This window comes from Hippopotamus amphibius, chromosome 5 (assembly GCF_030028045.1).
Source record: "Hippopotamus amphibius kiboko isolate mHipAmp2 chromosome 5, mHipAmp2.hap2, whole genome shotgun sequence".
In the NCBI taxonomy this organism is placed as follows: Eukaryota; Metazoa; Chordata; class Mammalia; order Artiodactyla; family Hippopotamidae; genus Hippopotamus; species Hippopotamus amphibius.
In genome coordinates, this window is record NC_080190.1 from 27693327 (window position 1) to 27713591 (window position 20265).

At 55.2% G+C, this 20265-nt stretch overlaps 1 protein-coding gene and 1 long non-coding RNA gene across 4 annotated transcripts in view; one reads left to right on the forward strand and one right to left on the reverse strand.

Annotated features, from left to right (window-relative positions):
* Positions 1-933: 933 nt before the first annotated feature.
* Positions 934-20265, reverse strand: part of SUFU (SUFU negative regulator of hedgehog signaling) — a 106310-nt gene continuing 86978 nt past the window's right edge. For both annotated transcript variants that reach the window (XM_057736113.1, XM_057736112.1), the window contains exons 9-12: positions 17246-17380; positions 15541-15679; positions 6639-6707; positions 934-4172 (exon numbers count right to left, since the gene is read on the reverse strand). In XM_057736113.1, coding sequence (XP_057592096.1) covers positions 4083-4172; positions 6639-6707; positions 15541-15679; positions 17246-17380 — 433 coding nt within the window. In that variant the 3' untranslated portion in view covers positions 934-4082. The remainder of the gene's footprint in view (positions 4173-6638; positions 6708-15540; positions 15680-17245; positions 17381-20265) is intronic.
* LOC130853782 (uncharacterized) lies at positions 4459-9653 on the forward strand. 2 transcript variants are annotated; one of them, XR_009053879.1, is made up of 4 exons: positions 4470-4510; positions 6835-6992; positions 7146-7223; positions 9587-9653. It is a non-coding gene; the product is annotated as an uncharacterized LOC130853782 (long non-coding RNA). The 2 variants fall into 2 exon arrangements; XR_009053878.1 differs by lacking the exon at positions 6835-6992 and having other exon boundaries at positions 4459-4510.

The window sequence follows — 20265 nt, forward strand, 5'->3', positions numbered from 1 at the left end:
TAAGAGACCTTAATAGGAGCTGACTCCCTCTGCCCCCACCCTCCTGTGGTGCCCCCAGGACCTCTGCAGAACCCCCTGAGTGCCGCAGCTCCAGCCTGAGCACCAGAAGAAAAGGGCCCTGCTACTCCCCAGGACAGACAAACAGGCCGAAAAGGAAGGGAAAGAGTGTGTGAGGGCCCAGAGCAGTCCTGCAGGTTCCTGGATCCTGTCTGGGTGCAGACCCCTCCTGCCTGCCTCTAAGGCCCCAGGCTGTGGCCTTCTCCCCCTCTAGCACTAGGCTCTGCTTTGCCACATCAGGCCCTGGAGAGACAGGAGCTGGGCGATCCAGCCCAGGAAGATCCACCTGCCTCCTCACCTAGCCCAGGCCCAGAGAGTTTAACAGGAAGGGCAGGCTGGCCTCTGTGCCACCCCGTGCGCTGGTGCTGAGGCTGCCCCTCCATCCTGCCCCGAGGCCCTGGCTTAGGAGGTTGAATTTAGGTGCCTGGTGAGGGGAGTGCTGACTCTTACCGTCGCTGAAAGGGGCATAAGGACTCCACACTGCACCCAAGGAAGGCCCGCCTTCCCAAGGGAAAAGGGTTTTTTTTGGTGAGAGGAGGGCAGGAGAATGAAGCAGAAGAGAGGGTCTTTACCCACCCACTCATCTCCCCAGACTGTGTTCCATCTCCTACCCCCTTAACCTTAGAGGAATTCAAGACCAGTGAAAGACAGCCTGCCCCTGAGAAGTCATTTCTGCACGACTGAAGAGTCACCGGCTGTGTGATCCTGCTTCCTTGGCGCCCCCTCCACTCTGAACATCAGTTTTCAGGGCCTTTCCACATCCTGGCTTCTTTTAAGTGGCTGAGTCCAACCCGCTCCCTCTGCCAGGGGCCCTAGCTTTCCACTCCCCTACTCCAGGCAGCCAGAAAGGAGCACAAGACCCAGGCACTTCTGCAAATATGTTTAATGCACTTAGATTACACAGAGGAAGAGGGGGTAAGAAGGAAACGACATCTAAGTGAGTCACCCAAAAATTCTTACAAAAGTCCCAGGCTGGCTGCAGCCCCCAGGAACCGAGTCACCACTGACATTAGAAACTAATATAAAATTTTACAAAAAGTCTGCTCATTGCAGCATTCAGATACTTGTACAAAAGGAGGGCTCTTTCTACAGGGCTCCTGACTTACAACAGGGACCCAGGTACCTCACCTGGCACAGGGACCTGGAAGCCAGAGAGGAAAGACAACCAAATAAAAAAATACAGTCAAGGGAATTTTCTCCTGGTCTGCCCCATAGGGGCCGATCTTCAGGTTTTTCCCCTGCTCTCAACTCAATCTCAAAACCCAGTTCCAAGACCCTGTGTTTATTTTTTGACACATGCTAGCCCTTTAGACTCTCCCCAAGGCTTCCCAGTCCCTGCCCTGATGCCTTCGCCTTTGGAAGAGAAGGGCAAGAAGAGGCGCCGGCTCCCCAGCCAGACCTGAGACCTTGCCTGAGCCTCTCCACCCCCACAGAATGGCAGCCGGGTCTGTGGTCCTCCTACAGCCCACGTTGGACCCGAGGAACCGCGGGCATTTGCCTTGTATAGCTGGCAAACAGCATGGGGAGTCCCTTCCTCCCAGAAGCTTCGGCCACGGGGACCTGGAGGGATGGGGTAGGACAGGGCAAGCTTCAAGGAAGTCTGTGGAAGAGGCAGATTCAGGGAGGGAGGCTTTTTGCCTCCCCAACTTACTATGAGGTCAGGGCTCCCAAAGAGCTACAGGGAGGGAAAGAAGGGGTGCATCTAGTGAGCGCCCACCATATACCAAGTGCTGTGGTGGGCATGCCCCATGGTCAGCCTCGCTTCATCCCCAGTGAGGGTCCCCTCTCACCAGCCAGGAGCTCAATGGAGGGCCCCTCACTGAGAAACCTTTGGAAGGCACCACTGCACAAGGGAAAGGAGGTCTGGGCAGAGATGGTGAATGTTCTGCCACTCTCCCAGAGCCAATGCACTATAGGGAAAGGAGTTGCAGGCTGGTCCCAGCCAAACCTTGGAGGTTCCCCATACTGATGGGGCAGGAAGGGGCCACAGGCTCCACAGGCTCATTGTCTCAGAGCTCACCTGCTTCCCTTCTGCCTCTCACACTGACAACAAAACTTAGCTCAGAAAATACCCTCCCCACAAGCCAAACCAAGCAGGTAGAGGCAGGTTCCCAGAAAGAAAGAATCTGTGGAGAAGCAGGTCAGGAATGGCAAGAAAGGAGGCAAGCCAATGGAACCTCTTTGGCCACGAAATGTCTGAAGACAGGAGCTTTAAAGGCAGAGATGCTGTGGTGGGTGAAGGCCAGGAAATGTCCTTCTGGAAAATTCCTCAGAGCAGAAGGCACAGGTCCAGAGGAGCTTCCATCTTCACTGTTTGTGTGTATATGTAAGGGGGTGTGTCTCTCCCGAATGCCAGGCTGATCCACCTTGAAGCTCTGAGTTTGATGGAGTTAACCAAGTAGCCATGAGGGTGTGTGAAGAGAAGGAACCAGACCCTGGTGGCCCCTTTGAAGTCCAATAGCCTGGCTACTCCCCTCACGGCCCCTGGAGGCAGCTCTTCGGCTGGACTGCTCATCAGAGGCGTCCTGCAACCCATGGGTCTCCTTGGCACTCCTGGTGGTGCCCATGTGTGTGGCAGTTGCAGACAGGGGCAGGGCATGGTCCTGTGTGGTCCCTGACAGACGAAAGGACTTTGTTTTGGAAAGCGTGAAGGATGATCTCATAATAGCCATCCCTGGAGTTGGGGGTAAGAGGGCATGAAAGGGGCTTGTTGATTCCAGGTCAAAAGTGGGAGACAACCCAAGAAGAACCCCAAAACCATAGGCCAGAGATAGGTTGGTTATGAGATAGGAAGACCATGAGATCAGCAGTACTGGGGTGAAGGACCAAGGACCACAAGAGGCCAGGATGCAGGAAAGGAGACAGGACAAAGGGTAGAGAAAGAAGGATGAGAAATGAATGGATGCAGGGAGGACGGCAAGGCAGGAGAGTGCAGTGTTTGCAAAACCAAAGTGAAAGACTTGTTGAGAGGTTGATTCTTCTGTTTTTAATAAGCCAGAGTCCTGCAGCCTGGAGGCTGGGAGGCCCAGGGGATGAAGAAATGGGGTGGGTGTGGCAGAGAGCTGGAGACCCGGGCCCTGAGTGGCAGGTGAGGATGGTCTGTGAAGTGCGGGGCTTCACCCTCTCTTAGGCACGCCTGGTTGGGAGGAAAACGCCTGGAAGATGAGGCTGGGGTCACCAAGTCTCAGAGACCCTGATGATCCTTGAACTTTGTGGGGGCCCAGTCCACCTGGGAACCAGCAGCAGCCCTTCCTGGCCCCAGCTAAACTGGGCTCAAGGCTGCATGGGGGTATGTCTTGGCTCTACCAGGCCCAGCTGGGAAGAAAAGCCCCTCTGCGAAGCTGGCTCCTCTGGGGCCCTGGACTGGCAGGCGAACGCCGGTACTTTCTCTGGTGGCAGCTCAGGGTAGACAGCCCCAGGCCCTTGTCTGAGAGAATGAGAAAGTTCATCTGGAAATAAAGTTCTGTTTAAAAACATTATATACACGGCTTCTGGACATCTTGGAAGAGCCATAAGATACCATCCGGTTTCCACAAAATAAAATAAGGAGGAAGCAAACCAAACACAATAGAAGGAATTGTCCTGTAGCCAGAGGAGCTTGACTACCAAAGGCTTCCCAGAGCTGAGCTGGGCAGTGCAGGTGTGGCCACTCCGCCTCCCTCCTGTGGGCTGTGTGGTAGAGGGTAGGTGAGAAGGAGGCCTGTCTCCACCCAGGGGCACATCAGAGGCCCAGAGGAAAGTCTCAAACGGGAACCCGTGGCGGCGGCAGTAGGGGAAGGTGGGCATTTGCCCGACTGCGGCCCACCGGGGCCAGGGCCTGGTCACGTGGCTCGGCCAGCTGCGGGAGGGAGGCCCCTGAGCTGCAGCTGAGGTGGGGGCCTGTGGCCTGTGCGTGGCCTCCCAGCGGGCTGCGGGCGTGGTGGCCGCGCGGTCATCCTCACGCTTGTCCTTTTCTTTGCAGGAATCTCGTTTACGCAGCTGTTACACCGGAGTCACCGGGAAGCCGCTGGGCTGCCCAGCCCAGGCTAGTGCAGCGGACCGTCAAAGACCGCATCGGGTAGGATGGAGACCTGGAGCTTCTTCTCGGGCCAGCTGTACTCTTTGGGAAGTTTGAACTGTAGAGGGGGCAACAAGCACAGAGCCAGAGGATACACAGTTAGCAGAACCCACTGCCTTCTTCCCACGCTGCCGAGAGAGACGCCAGGACCCTCACCCAGGCCCTGTCCCCCGGGTGCTGGGGGCAAGACGGGCCACTGGTTGCCTGGCTTCAGTCACAAATGCTAGACCCAGGTGGGTGGCTGGGGTCAAGCTGCTGGAGTTCGCTGACCCCTCCTTTCCCCTTGCCCTGCCAATAATTAACTGGGGTTGGAGGAGGCTTGTTTCCTAACTCTTTCTTGACTGTGCTGACCTCCCTCCAGCTCACTTCCTTGGTTCTGCCTCCGGCCACAAGCATGTAAGGAATCTGTTCCCTGAGGCCCAGGGGCTAGAGGATGGGGGGCAGGGGAGGGTGCAGATGCTACAGGGAAGTGGCTTGAGGTCTGGAACTCTGCGGTCCTGTCCCTGCCGTGGCTTCTTTCCAAGGCTGGTGGGGAAGAACGCTGGAACCTGCCCTCTGTAGCCTTTGCCAAAGGGTCCCAAAGGAAGGAGCCCTGGCTCAGCCTCGGTGGGTGTGGAGCAGCAGGGCTAGTGTGGCTTAAGGTGATTTCTTGGGCCTGGTGCATTCTCCAGTGGAGTAAACCCCCATCTTGCTCCCCCTTCTTCATTCCCACCTGCTTCCCAGGGTTACCAGACTGAGAGAGGTGCCAGCAGTGGCCAAGGAGAGCCCAAGGTCTCCTACCTGACTCCCCGGAATCACTGATTTGCCTACAGTTTTGTTTCCTCGAGCTTCAGGTGGGGGTAGGGGAAGAGGCTGACATATCTTATTCCCTCTGTATGCTAGGACCCTGCATGGGGTCTGGCACACAGCTGGTGCTCACAGATGCCCCCTGATTTAGGAGCAGGGTCTGCCTTTCATGACTCCCGCTGCCCCGGGGCCAGGCAAGACGACGGGCCGGGCTGGGAAGCAGGGACGAGCAGGGCCCTCAGCCCGCCTAGAGCTGGTGCTGGAAGTGGACGGGCCTGACACTTCCTGGCTAGCTCCCTCTCCCCCCCTCTGATGGGGCACTGTCCAAGCTGGGACCAAAGTGGAGAGTAGGCAGGGTGTGGGGACAGCCTCTGGACAGGAAAGGAAAAAAACGTCATTTTTAGTGACCTACTTTCCTCAGCTCCTCCTGGCTCCTGCCCCTCCTGCCTGGACTACCCCCTTCCACCCCCTCAGCACCCGAACTGAAAGCAGCAGTCTGGCACGGTGCCATCCCTGTGCGACATGGCCTCTCCGGAAGCGCTTCTGGGCAGCTGGCTCTGGTCTGACTGAATGGGAGCCGGGCCTCAGGGACCGGTGACTTGTGGGGGTTGACTGGCCGGCACAGACTGGGTATTTGGTGACTTCTGAATGTATAAATGAGTTAATTTATCAAGCCACATCCCAGAGAAGAGAGGAGACACTATCCCGCTGGGGGTGACCTCAGGCTCTGAGGAGTTCCTGTCCACATGGGGACCTGGGCGGACCAGTCCTGCCCTGTGCACTGTCCTCCGCCCTGTGGACGTCCGTTGGAAGCCTCCGTGTCCTGACTGACTCGGCCCTGGAAGCCCTGGCACCTGGAAGCTCCAGCGCAGGCTGAAAGCTGGCTCCTGCCTGGCCTCCCTCTGGCTTGGAAGCCTGGCCCCTGGGAGGTAGAAGCAGCTCACCCCCAACACACTTCCCAGCAGAAAGGGCAAAGAAAGGGTCCGTCTCTGCCCCTGGCCGGGGAGGGCCCAGAAGAGCAGGAGGACGGCCAGCTTGCTAATGGCCCACTAACCTGTGGGGCAGGGCACGGAGGCCACAAAGGCCCGACCTGCTGGGGTGCTGCTTGGCAGGAGGCCGGGGGCGGGGAAGGGACTTTCCAGGATGAGGTAAGTCCCCACAAATGAGGATGCCGGGAACAAGGAAGAAAAACAAAGAGGATTATGGGCTCCATTCCTGTACCCCAGTGGAACAGCCAGGGAAAGCACGAGCTCCCACCTGGCCTGTCAGCTCAGCTAGGGCTGGAAGAGGTGGGTGAAGAGGGGAGAGCTTATGGCCAGAGAAGGGAGGAAGGAGAGTGGCTCCTGGGTGGCCTGAGGCAAGAGCAGGAGTCCCTCGCTGCCCACCAGAACTCCCCCATGGAATGTTCTCTGGCATCAGGCATGGGCTTTCTGTTCAGAACCTGCCAGGGAACAGCAGGGGCTGAGGAGAACTCTGTACTAGGCTGAAGGCCCTGGCTGCCTCTTCAACGAGGTTCTCAGGAGCTGGCAATTCAGACAATTTTCTGGGTGTTCTTACAAGGGTTGGGGGTGGGGTAGGGGCTGGTTCAGGGAAGAGAAATAAAGCCATTTAACATCTCCAGGGTCTCCTTTCCAGCCTCTCTCCACACGTCAGAGACAGACTGACAGACAGACAGACACACACACATAGAGGCTCCTGGAGACTGGAACCTGCTGTCAGAGAAAATCGAACAGCTTACTTCCTCTGGAGAAGTCAAATCTTCTAAGTCCTCCAACATTTTCTCTACAAACTCTTCAGTCAATAGAATCTGGGAAGAAGGCACAAGACAGGCTTTTATTATTTTTTAAAAATATATGATCTTTTTGCTAATTGCCAAGCTATGGACCTTTCTTCAGGCCATGGAGGAACTATGAGCCCACTGTGATGTGTTCTAGGGACGGAAGGAGGTGCTTGAGGCCTGTCCCCAGCTGTCATCCCCACCCGGCTCCCACCTCCCACCACCTGCCTACAGTATCAGAGAGACCGGGGCAGAGAGGGAAGGACGTCAGAGGACAATGGGGAGCAAGGTGGAGCAAGGACGTCTGGAGAGGTGGTAATGCTGGGCCCAGAAGGGACGTGAGAATGGGTAGGGAAGACCCCCTACTTTGGCAGTTTGGGCTTCTTGCATGTTTCAGTATAGTAGAGGGGAAACAGAAGAGCCGAGGGGCAGAGAAGAGCAATTCTGACATCCTCCTTGCCCAACCAGGTTCACTTGGGAGGACAAAAGGAATCTGTTTGGATTTGGAATACAAGCCTTGTCTGGAATCTGGAAATGCCCCATAAGGTACGTCCAAGAATGTGTGAGCTGCAGAATTTGGAGACTGTGCACCAACCTCTCTCATTTTACAGAAGGGAAAGGGACTCCTCAACTCCCATTTCCATCCGTGGCACCCACTTCCTTTCAGGCCAGAAGCTCCCAAACCCCTCCCCTGCTGGCCCCATTCAGCCACTGAGTTCTCCAAGCTTTCCTTTAAGAAACCTCTTCTCCAGGGCACCTCCCAGCTAGCCCAGTTTGCTGCTCTAGCTTGGTGCCTTATGGCTTTGATGTCGAGGACAGCCTGGTCCCACTATGTAGTGGGCACAAGCACCACCTTCACCCCCTAAAGCAGTTTTCACAGCCAACAGGAATGTTCAAGGGTACCAAGAGCTTCTTCAGCCTGGTGGGCCGTCTTCTCAACTGGCTCCTCTGCTCAGGGTGGCCCCACACTGGGCTCAGTCTGGGGATGTCTTTCCTCTTCCCAACCTGACCCCTTCCTCTACCCCTCTCCTCCCCGTGCGGGTCCACGGGGCCTCCTGGCCTCTGCAGCGGACCCTTCTGTCCCCCCAGGCTGTGGCTCTCCCCCCCTCTGTTTTGCCTTCTCAGGCAGCCTCTGAATGTCCGGAGTAGGGGTGGGGGGACAGAGGAAGAGAAACAATGAGGTGAAGACCAAAGTGAGGGGTTCCTGTGGGGAAAAGTCCCCTATGACAAGGAGGAGGATCCAGGACTTGAGAAAATACCCATCAGGTTTTCCCTGGGAGTTGTCCACTCTGATAAGAACATAAGTTTCAACATCTGGAATACAGTCAGCTTGTGAGATAAAGTGAAATGGTGGAGAAAGGAAGGCGAGCAAGCAGGATCATTGGGTGTCTCACAGGAAGGAAGTTGATGGGGTGGAGGTGTAAGCAAGGAATGATAAAACTACCGCCAGTGAGCAGGGAAAACACCACCACAGCAGACCCTGTGCTAACCGCTCCTATAGCTTCTCTCCCTCCAGATGAGGAAACTGAGACACAGAAAGGTTATGTGATTTGCCCGATGTCACATGGCTTGTGAGCAGCCGAGACAACATCACGTCCTGGTCTCGTCTGGACTCTAAAGTTAGTGCCCAAAGCACAGCTTCCAAATCCTGAAGTCGTACCCTCACGGCATTTACTCATTTACTGATTCTTCCACTCATCTGCCCATCAATCTATTCAATTCCAAGGGTGCTTCTGCTAGGCCTGGTCCTGGGTGGAGCCTCAGGGACACAGGCATGAAGGCAGTCCATTCCCCACCTGGACAAGCACCTTCTCATGGCTGATAGGGAGCCAAAGGTCATCTCCTTCTAAGGCCGCAAGCCCACAGGCAGGGACGAAACAGCTCCAACCACTGGCCCACATCTCCTCACCAAAGTTTCCATTTGAGGAGCTCAGGCTCCAAATGGAGACAAAGACAAGGTTCAGACAGGCAAAGCCGATCTGGGGAAAGGCCCACCTGAGGTGGCCCCTCCCACCTTCCTCCTGGTTCCCCAAGGTGGGACTGGCTGGCTCCTCTCACAGACTACTGTGACTCCTTCCCACTCCCACCCGGATCCTCCTCCCACAGCTGGAGCCCTTGCTCCTCCTGCTCTCATCCCAGGGTTACCTGCCTCCCAAAGCCCAGAATCTCTCTACCAGTTATCACCAGTCTGCTTGAGTAGCACAAAAGTCACATTCACATTTTTGGCATTTCCGGGGCTTGCTGCCATCTCTGCAAATGCTAGCACAAACACAAGCATACCTAAAACCCAATTATATTACAATGGCTCCAGTCCGGGCCAGGCTGAACTGATTTCTAACCCACAAATACTTTGGAGGGAGGACATTTCTGCCAGAGAGGTAAACAGGCCTGGGACTGTAACTAGTGCTGGGGGTGAGATGGGATTGGGGGAGGGTTCACAGGAATGGTGACCATGCGGAGACTCCAAAGAGCTGTAGAAATGGTAAACCCACCAGCACCGAGTTCAGTCCTAAGCCAGTTCCTCTGACAAAGGTCTGGAATTGGTGGTGAGAGAGGGTGAGTTATGGTGGCTTTTGGTAGACCAACTACCAAGTGTGTACGATCTGTGTGTGGACTCATTTTGTACTCAGCTGGGGGAGGGGATGGTAACACCAAAAAAGGAGACAAGCCCTAGTCACTCCTCAATTTTCACTTTTGGTGACTTGCTGGTTCCTGCTGGAAACTTCACATTTTAAAAGAATTAAATGGGGAAAATTATACATGAGATCTACATGATATTAAGGGTGACATTCCCTGCAAAGAAACATGAATGACTGTCATAGCTCCAGGCACCTAATTTAATTTCCTTTGGGAGTTAAACCTTAGAAGCTTGGATTGAACAAACAGGCCCTGTTCTTTGTATATTTCAGACCTGGAGCTGAGAATGTTAACAGATCTTATCAACAGGACACTGGAGATAGACAGCTATGATGCAGCAGCTCCTGGGAGCTCTCACGAGGAACAGACTCGCCGTTGTGATGCAACTGTGGGAAAAGCCTGTGCAATTCTGGGGCTTGGGGCTCTTGAAACTCCCTGGGTCCCCATGGAGCTGCCTGGCTCTGCCACAAATAATAACAGGAAGAGTTATGATAATGACAGCAGTAATGATAATACCCCCAACAGTAGAAGCAGTGCCTCCTCCGTGTGCCAGGCACAGGGCCAAGTGCTTGACCTGTACCATTTCACTGAATCTTTAGGGCAGTCCTGAAAGGGAGGTAACCATCATTCCCACTGTGCAGGTGAGCGGGTGTCAAGAGGAGACAAGTCTGGACTTTAGAAGAACAGTGATCTGACCTCATGGTGGTAGAAGATGCTCTTTTCCTGTCTGGAGAAGGTACCCCCATTCTAGAAGCCTCATATACTCAGAGCTGACTCCTCTCTCTCCTCTGATAGGGGAGGTGGAGGTGACTTTGGCTTCAAACAATGGCCTGGAAAACCAGCGATACATCTCCTGGCCACCTGCTCAGATCAAGAGGGCTGGAACCCTGGGCATGACAGACATGCAGCTGCTCAAAACCAGGTTGGCCAACTGGAAAGGAAGGCAAACCATGCCCCAGTATGGTTTCCAAGTGGGGACAGCAGGGCAAACTTGCAGGTCAGCTTGGGAAATATGTATATAAGGCAACAGTTACACTAGTCCAGAAAACAGCTGGAGAAATAATAATAATAATAATAACAACAACAACAATAATGAAAATAGCACTCAGGGATGACAGCACTCACCAAGAGCTGGGCATAAAATGCTTCTGTTTGTGCACAAACAGCCCTTGGAGGGAGAAGACTCTCGTGAGAGGGGAAAGCCCCCCAAGCAATCCGAGCAGCAAACTCCCCTGGGAGGATTTTGAAAACACTGGGCGATACTAGGGCCCATCCAGACCTTCTGAATCCACGCCTTCTGAATCTGAATAGCTCAGGCAAGGTCAAGGCATATGCACTTTTAAAAGGCACCCCCCTCCCCCCAGGAGATCATGGTTGGGGGAGTGCTGGGGAAATATACTCACAGGGGAAGTGGGTTTGGGCACAGGTTTCACCAATAGAGATGAGTTAGTAGCTGCAGCTCTACCACCAGCTCTAACTGGTGGAGCTGTGAAGGGAGCAGCGGCTCCCTGCCCCCAACTCCCAACCTCCACCTTTGGTCAGGGAGGGGGCTTGGAACACAGGCCAGCGGCTTACTCCAAGGTGCTCACACCCAGTGCCTTAGGACAGGCTGGCTGGTGAAGAGGGAGGATTGTCAACAATCTCCCAATTCCCCAGGCCCCAGCAAGTTCCAGAAGGAACCTGAAAAGTGATCTTTCATCAGTGGCTGCCCTGGGCAGGCCCGGCTATGGGGCAGGCAGGGGCCCAGCTGCTGCAGATCTGATTGAAATGTCTGCGGTCAAGGCTATTTCGGAGTCTGCGAACAGCACTGACGATGCCCACTCCTTCCCCTTGGTATGACAATCCACACTTTGTCTGGGGCCTTGTTTGCTCTTCGTGTTGACATGCTGTTCTTGCTTCCCAACAAGTTTGGCTCTCTTTTTCCCTCCCTTTCCTTCTCTCAGGGAAGGAAATGTGTTGTTTACAGGGGAGGGCCTGCCAAGGAGCTGCTCTGGCACCCACGATGGCAGCAGAGGAGGCAGGGACAAGGAAGCAGTCCAGTGTGCATCCCCCGACCCCAACAGGCCAGACAAAATTGAGAAAACAGCTCGGAGGACCCTCGCCCCTCAGGCTCAGGGGCAGAGGTGTGTGTGGCAGGTCCTGCTGCAGTGGCAGCACAGTGAGGCCACGTTCATTTCCTGTTCTTGGTGGGTGGTGAGGAGTTGGCTGAGGTGGCCAGGAGCAGGCTCAGACTCCTCCTGCTCTGGCTGTCTGCTGGCAAGCGCACAGCAGGCCATCACAGTCCTCTCCTGAAAGGGAGGCTGCTGTACTTCCCCAGCACAGTGCTGAGATTTAAACCCTAACGGCTGTACCCTGAACAATGAGGTCCTCATGACAGCCTGAGCAAAGGTCTCCAGGGAGACCAGGTCATGGCCAGGTTCATCAGTGGAAGGAGAAACAGCACAGGTACAGAAGAGGAGCTACCCAGGGCCTGGGCCAGGGATCGCCAAGTGTCTTCCACACAATATCCAAATGGGTATATGGGGACAGGAGAAGGCACGGGCTTGTACAGAGGACAGTGGTGAATCAGCCGCCAGGCTAGGAGGAGAGCCCAGAAGTGATTGCCTAAATCTGGCCTGGAGAAGCGAAGCCCACTTGAACAGCTGTTGGGTGTCTTCTCCCAAGCCCCGGGCCTCCCATCAGGGCTGGTAGGGAATGGCTGGGAACAGGGAGCCACCTGGGTGAGCTGTCAGACACCACACAGCTGAGAAAGCATTGCAGGACTTAAAAAAATATTCTCATATTTGGTGATGTGACCCCTGTGTGACCTCTGGGGCCGACTTCTCCCCCTTCAGATCAACCTTGGCTGGGGACGGATGAACGACTCAGCTCTGGGCCGGGCTCCCGCTCTAACAGCCCAGTGTTGACAGACTCAAGGGAGAGAGGCTTGTTAAAGCCACTGGGATGAGGAATGCTGGGGGAAGGTGTGCAGGAGAGGATGCTGGCAGGCCTCCTCCTGGTCTGAAGACCCTCCTGTACAACCCTGGAGTTGGCAGACAGCCTTTACCATCTCAGCAAAGATAAAAACAGCAAACTGTAGGGCAAACGGAGGAGTCCGGTGTCAACCTCCAGAAATTGAAGAGCCTAAGGAATTGCAGGATTCCTGCCTCTCCAGCTCCTCCAGGAAGCAGGGAGTGTCCACTGTGCTTGGGGTTGCAGGCAGCCCTGCTTTCTGTGTGCTGGGGCCTTGATGTTCATGGGGCTGGAGAGATGGGGGAGCGGGGAGCCTGGAGGGTGGGTGCAGTCCCAGGAGCAGATGGGTGTGGAGGCCTGTCTGGGGCCACTCCACCAGCTCCAGAAAGGGCCCAGATTCCCTCACTTTCTGCCTTTTTCTCTCAGGCTCTCCTTTGTCACTCTTCTCCCATGTGGGGTGTCTCTGCCATGCCACTTCCCCAAGAGATAACAGGCCTGGGCTGGAGGCCAGAACAAGGTGCCAAGGCCGGGAGTGAGGGCTTCCAAGGCTGTTGAAGGCTGATGCAGGAAAGTCATCCTAGCCCCTCCCAACTCATCTGGGACCAACAGGGAGTGTTCAAGCAGCAGCCAAGAGAACAGAAGTCTGGGTCTCTTCAGTCCTGGGGCTGCTGTATTCAGTTCCTTCCTGTTGCTCTGCCGCCAACAGGCCTGGGCACACAGGGGCCAGGGAGACACCCTGGATCCTGGAAGCGTGAGTAAGAGACTCCTGTAGGAGGTGAGGGCAGGCGTCTCTGCTGGGGTCTTCCTCCAGAGGAGCCTGGGGTCCTTCCTGGCCCAGTGGAGGGCCCTCACTGGTGACTATGAGCCTGACCCCAGGCCTCCAGGAGGTCCTCAGACTCCCGGGGAGACAGGCAGCCTCAGAGGGAGACTCAGAGGCCCACAAGTAATTACACGCCCAGGTTCCCACAAGCTAGGGAGCTGCCTGTGACCACAGTGGCAAGACCCTAAAGAGGAAGGCGGGCTGGCAGTCAGATGCAGAAAGTGCTGACTGCTTTGGGGGCAGGGAGGGGAGGAGGGCTGGTGTGCGTGTTGGCTCCACAGTAGAGGACCGGCTGGGCTGGGGGCAGGCAGGGAGGGTTTCCCAGGGCTCCGTGGAAAGGGCCTGAGAAACCCCCTGGTGAGTTAGGGTGCGTGCTGGGGGAGGGGGCCCCAGCCAGCCTTCCCGGGAGCGCCCCTGTGAGCTGGCCCCTGTGGTGACCACACTAATGAGCCCATAACACAGGCCTTTGATTAAGCAGCTCCCAGCACAGCAACTTTATTGAAACATGCCGAGGCCAGCGGCTGGTTCCCACCGCTCCCGTTCCCAGGGCAACAGCGCCTGGGAGGGGACCATGTGCTGGGAGTCAGCGGGGCGAGTGCTCAAGCTCACTGAGGGGCTGCCAGGGAGGCGAGGGGCAGCAGAGCTGGAAGGAAACAGCAGCCGCAGGACAGGGAGCTTGGGAATCAGGGTTGGGTCCAGACCTCTGGGGGGGCACCGGGGGGCAAAATGACATCTGCCGAGTCCTCTGGAGGCCCAGGTCCCCAGGCTGCTGAGAACTGGAGATGCTGACACCACTCCCGCCCCCCGACCCGGCAGGAGGATGTTCCAAGAGGGATGGCAGGGCTCCAAGGACAGGTTCAGAGTTGAGCATGTGAAAGGCAACTGGGTGGAATTTCTTCTTCAGTTTGAGGAGACTCTAGTTCCTACTTTCCCAAGAAAATGTGCTTAACCTTCAATACACACACGTGCTACCTGAGGACACTTCTGCTGAGACCTGTGAACACACTGTCACCTGCTAGGAATGATGACCCGTGGTCCCTCCCTCCTCACTCCTTCTCAGCTCTGCCCAGGCAGGAGACCCACCCCCTCCCTGCTCTCCCTGGAGGCAGCCCCGGGCCTGGGACACGCTGGGCGTGGGGGGAGGCCCTTCCCACGTGTGCTAGGCTCATTTCAAATGTTACACTTCAGAGCTTTTGCTACAGTAACCACCAACACCACATGGACAGAAATCTAATGTTACCAAGTGGGACTTTTAAAATGTATTTATAACTTTATGGTTCAAAGTAATTTTGTTATGAAACAATGTAATAACAACAGTGGAAAAAGGCAAGATAATTTATGGAACACAATATCCCTAAAGCACCAGCTTCCATTTCTACCTCGGCTTAGTCTGGGGAGTGTGGTTGCTGTCCTTTGTTTGCCGTTTGTTTTAATTAAGGGTTAGTATTTTGGTGGGCAGGGGGAAGGAGGAGCTGGCCTGAGGAGGAGACACAGACACACAAAGACTAAAAACAGCCCTACATTAATGCTATACACACTTCACAGACCCCCCAGGCCAGGCTAAACCCACAGAACCAGCAAACTTCTCTTCCCCTCTACTGCAATCCACCCCTACCCACCCCCCACCAAACTCCACAAACAAGGCAGAGTCACCTTTTAGATTAGGGTCAGATTCCCTTCCTGAGAGAGTACTCCTCCTCCCATGGCCCGACAAACACACAAAAAAGGGTGTTGTTCCTCTAATACATCTGGGAGTGGGCTGGACCAGGCCGAGGACCCATTAGAGCCCTGGGCAGGGTGGGGGCTGGAAGGAAGCCTGTGGCTCTCAGGCCCCAGCACCAGCTTGGCAATGACGTGAAGCTGTGCTCTAGCCAGAAGACCAAAGGAGGGACAAAGTATTCTGCAAAAGCCAGCAGGTTTCTGCACAGAGAACCTGGGTGCCCATCAGGAAGAACAGGAGAACCATTAGATGAGGAGAGGGGAGAGGCTCTGTCTGCGGAGGCCTGCGCAACTCGGCCCAGTGCCCAGTCCGGGTCCACATGCCCACCTTCTAGGAATTTTGGTGGGCTTTCCATATAGCACGAGAGAGTGGCTTCCATACTTCCTCCCATGCTTAAACACCGCCCCCCCCGGCCCCCCCGCCGCGTCCTAGTCCTTGTTTTACCCAGTGTGCAGAAAGTCTCACATTCCTCAAACATGAATTTCCATAGCAAACAGTATTATCAACGACTAGGGCCCGGAGAGCTATCATTCCTGTCTCAGGGGACGGGGGAGAGACCAGGAAGTGCTCCTGGAGCTGGCGGGCTAGGCACAGGAACCGCACTCCACATGACATCTCACCACCAGCCCTTCAGGAAGGGGAGCCGCCAAGAGCTGCCAAGGGAGGACAGGGAGGGGCGGGCACAGGAAGAACGTATGGAAAAGAAGAAGGGAGAAGAAAAAGAGGCTTCTCACTTGTAACCAGGGTCCATGAGCTGCGTAAGGGTGCTCTTCAGTGGCAAAGGCGCCTTCTACTCCCGTGGAGACAAAGGTGATGGCCATGTCACCTGTGATACTTTTATATGTAAAGTGCCGTCCATGCAGGAGCCTGCCTCTGGGGGTGGGAACATGAGACAGGGAGATCAGGCCTGGGCAAGGCTCGGGGACTGTGGGGGCTACACTCCCCGGGATGGGGTGTCTGGCAAATGCCCTCCTGACCAACCACCTGCCCACTAACAAGGGACTGGAACCAAACACGTTCGTCTCAATACCTCCCGAGAGAAGTCTCTTACGAGTTCTCTACTGTCATCCTTCCAAGATGCTCAAGGTTAGCAGACACCAGAACAGTGTTCAAAGGGCCTGAAAGGGGAAGGGAGTCAACCTCTTTCGTGTCCTGGTGATGAAACTGAGGCCAGAGAGGCCAGGTAGTAATGTGCCCAAGGTTAGGCCCCAAGCTAAAAGGGGGATGGTGCCCCACCTTGGTCTGGAGGGTGGGGGTGAAGAAGCACCTAGACGAATTTCCCACACCCTGGGATGATGGCCTGGTGCCTTCACAGCACAATCCTGTGTCTGGGGCACAATCTCCCACCTGCTCCAGGCGCCCCCATGAGATTTAAATGACTACCAAGGCCACATCTTCAAAAAAAAAAAAAGCTGAAGCCACCAAGTGGGGTCACTCTGAGAGTGCCACAAGAAGTTACTATTAATCCCCAGTCTGGAAATACACCTGGGGAAGCGCAGGCAGGGGCAGCCAGTGGGGCAGAGGTGCCAGTCAGCAAAGGAAGCAAAACCTGCTCTTGGCTTTCTCAGGCTGCCTCAGACGAACCCTTAATCTGTCTAAAGGCCCCGAGCCTGGGCCAGAGAGGGAGCTGGGAGGAAATGGTTCGGGTCCTGGCGGGGGTGGGGCTGATGTGGGGGTCCAGCCAGCCCCTGATCACTCTGACCACTTGCTCTTGTTGCCCTACTGGGCAAGGCTGGTTACCAACCAAGGTCCTTCCTCAGGCTCCAGGGACAGCGGGGATGGTCCAAACCAGTGCAACCCCTTTCCTCCTTGTCACTGTTGTCTGAGTTTACAGTGATCCTTGCTGCCTCTCCTGCTATCAAAGTGAGGGTGGAACCCCTGAGGACTGTGCAGGAAACCAGCTGCAACAGGTTCAGCCAGTGCAGCATCCCCATGCAGAGAGCTGAATTCTGGCCACAGGGCTGGGTTTCTGGCACTGTGGACAGCAGCAGGAGGGACACAGCTGGGTTCCTGGGTCCCTCAAGGAGTCTGTTGTGCTGGCCATGGGGTTTGGAGAAGTGAGTGTTTTGCATGGAAAAGCACAAGCAGGAGAAAACAGAGTCCCACCCACCAGAGCCCTGCCCTGCTTCCCCAGTGCTGCTGGGGACCCTGCCTCCCCTGACTGTGGGCTGGTGGGATGGCAGGGTATCTGAAGACTCCCCAGGTCACTGAACCTTCATTAGGGAGCAGGGTTGGGGGACACGTCTCTGGACAAAGGAGAGCTCTCCAGCGCAGTGGGGGGCTACCGGCAGGTTCAGGGTCCAAGGCTCCCCCACAGGCCCCAGATGGAGCAGCCTGACTAGCTCTCCTCCCTCCCTGGGCCCCAGACTCAGCCTCGGTATAGAGGCAAGCACAGGCTACATGGCTCCTCGAGGCCTAGCTGTATGCTGTGGGGCTCACCTTAGGCAGAGAGGAATGAGGGCTCCTGACTCCTGATTGAATTTCAGATGTACACTCTCGAGCTGCCGCGTGCGAATCAGCTCATGGGGAATAATGGCTGTGGAGCTGTCGCTTTCCAGGCTGTCTTTGCGGCTCCTGTGAAGCAAGCACAAGGACAGGTTCAGCACAAGGTGAAAACCACAGGGAGGAGCAGGACAGGAGGCTCTCAGGCTGGGCTCCTGGGTAACAAGGATGGGGACAGATGATGACGATGACACCATTCACTCACTATGCGCTCGCCAAGGGCCAGCCGCTGCGTGAGGCGCCTCTGCTAATTACTGCTCACGGTGCCCCCGTGAGGTGGGCACTCTTATTATGGCCCTTTTACGATCAAGTCGCACAGTGGCGGCTGTGGAGCTGGGATCTGATCACAGGTAGGTCTGGTTCTGAAGCCTCATCTCTGTCCAACACTCTGTATAAAAGCTTATGTCACAGTGGCTTATTCTTCCCTAAGATACAGCAGGGGCTTCTGGGAGCCTTTCTTTCTTTGCCCTAGAGCCTCACCCCAAGTTCTCCAAGGCTGGGGTGCTAGAGTGCCAGGAGACGTGGCTTCAAGAGCTTCCTTCCAGCTGACCCGGAAAAGGCTGACATCAGAGCAGGCTCAGAGCGTGCATACTCTTGCTAACGGCCAGCAGCTGCAGTGACATACACATCCTTCATCCAACAGGAAATGACACAGGCCTCATCGAGGGGTGGAAACCAGGCTCTCAGGAGTCAGATCAGTGAGCCTGGCTGGGCAGCAGGACCGGGCCACCACCCTGCTGGCCCCAGGAACCCTGCACCAGATTCCTCCTGGCTGTGGCCCCAGCCATGGCAAACTGTCACTGCTGCCTCACCCTCCCTTCTCTTCAGCTTCCCACCCACAGCTTGCTCCACAGCTGGTCTGCAGGGTTCCTTTGCAATCTAAGATTTGCTGTTTCAAATTCAGCTGCCCCCACCGACGACATCTCGAATCTGCCTCAGCTAGAAATGAGGGTTACCCACTGATCCCATTCAAAAGGCCAGATGCTGGTTTGGACTGTGAATCCCAGAACAATTCCCCAAGTGTCCAACAAAATACGGGGTGAGAAACTTTATTTATTTATCATTCAAATGGCAGTAGCCACCCAGGATGTCTGGGCTTGACAGTTGCACAGCCAGTGGGGGCCCAACCTCCTTACACATTGGGGAGCTGAGCCTGTGGCCCATAAGGCACCCCAACACTCAGAGCACCTCCCCAGAGGGAGGATGTGAGGTCAGCAGGCAGGATGGAGGGTAACGTCAGACAGCACAGGGCCCCACGGAGGCAGTGGTTTATAAAGCCCCCGAGGTAACGGGGACCATTCCCACCAGCTGGGTGGATTCACCCTCAGATGTGACTGCTCTTTCACAAAGCAGTCCCTTCCTCTAGTTTCTCAAAGCCAATTCTGAAACTGCCCTTTGCCTTTGCACCTCCTTTGACAAACCCTTTCACAAGATGACTAACAAGCTGGCCAAGAGGGTCACAGAATTTCAGAGCTGGAAGGAAACGCTGAGGTTGTTTAATCTACCTCTTTCCTTTACAAAAGAGAGCAGGCCACAGAGCTGGGCCAGCGTGGGGGCCTAGGACCTCTGACCAGCTCTTTTCCCCTTACACCCTGGCTGCTATGCCTCCCTTCCGAGGAGGGCAACACCAAACACCACCCTCGGGGCTCGGACAAGAGCAAGACTCAGGAAAGACAGCAGCCCTCTTTGGTGAGCCCTTACTCGGCTCCAGAGTAAGGAGTCCATGGAGTCACTCGCTGGCTGAGTCCTCGCAGCGGGCACTCTACACCATGCAGATTCTTCTATGGTTAACCCTTCTTGTACAGGTCAGGAAACCACAGCTCAGAGAAGTGAGGTGATAAGCCTACAGTCACAGAGTGAGTTTAAGAGGAAGAGCCAGGGTGTGACTCTCGCCATCACTTCCCTGTGCCACCTCTGAGACACACCACAATGTTCCCGAAAGGCCTGGCTGCCAGGTGGGGCCTCAGAGCTGGTGGGCCTCTCTGACACAGGCAAAAGTGCTGATGAACAGCAACGAGGCGTAGGGGGCAGGGGGCTGGGAGAGCAGAATCAACAGCACACAGGGCTAGAGACGTCTCAAGCTGGAGGGAAAAATAAATTGTTGAAAGTCAGCTAAAGTCACCTTGGTAACTGCTACAACACACTCACCCGGAACGAGGACATCAAACCCAAGTGCAAACAGCTTTAAAGAAATGGAAAAGAACTTAATCATCTGAAGAATTAATGTGACAAGTGCCCACATTTACACCTCCCACCGACCTTCAATCATTTGAAAACGTACTTTAATCTTTTAAGAGAAAAAGAAATTGCAAAATGCTAGATCTGCAGTCCTGGAGCTTGGGTATTTCCGGCATGCTGCTTCAATGGAAACACGGCTGCTCCACACACACACACACACACACACACACACACACACACACACACACACACACACACACACACACGCAGGAGCCCAGCTTTTTGCTTATTTGTTTTTTCTGGACATCGATGCAGAAGCATGAATTATTTGTGTGGGCTGGGTGAGGTATTAAATCTACAGCCGACACAGGTTTGCAATGTTTTGCATGGTTGTCAGCTTAATCTTAGTCATAAAAAAATAAGTAGTGTGCTCGCCAGCGTGGCCTAATTTTTCAGCTGGGCTGTTTTCTCCCTGAGTTCCTAGCAGAGGGGAAGGCAGAGCTTGGGGGTTGGAAGGGAGAATGGCTCCCAGGGAGGCGTGGCAGCCCACAACCACTGGAGGCTGCTAGGGAAATGAGGCCAGGGGATGAAGGATGCTCTGGAAGGCAGAATGGGTAACAACATAGGTATGGGGTTCGAGTCCCATATGACCTTGGGCAAATAATTTAGCCTCTCTCTAAGCTTCACCATCCTCTTGATGGGAAGAATAACAATACCCTTTCCTTATAAGGATTAATAAGAGATGACCCAGGTAAAGCATCGAACTGTGCCTGGGATGC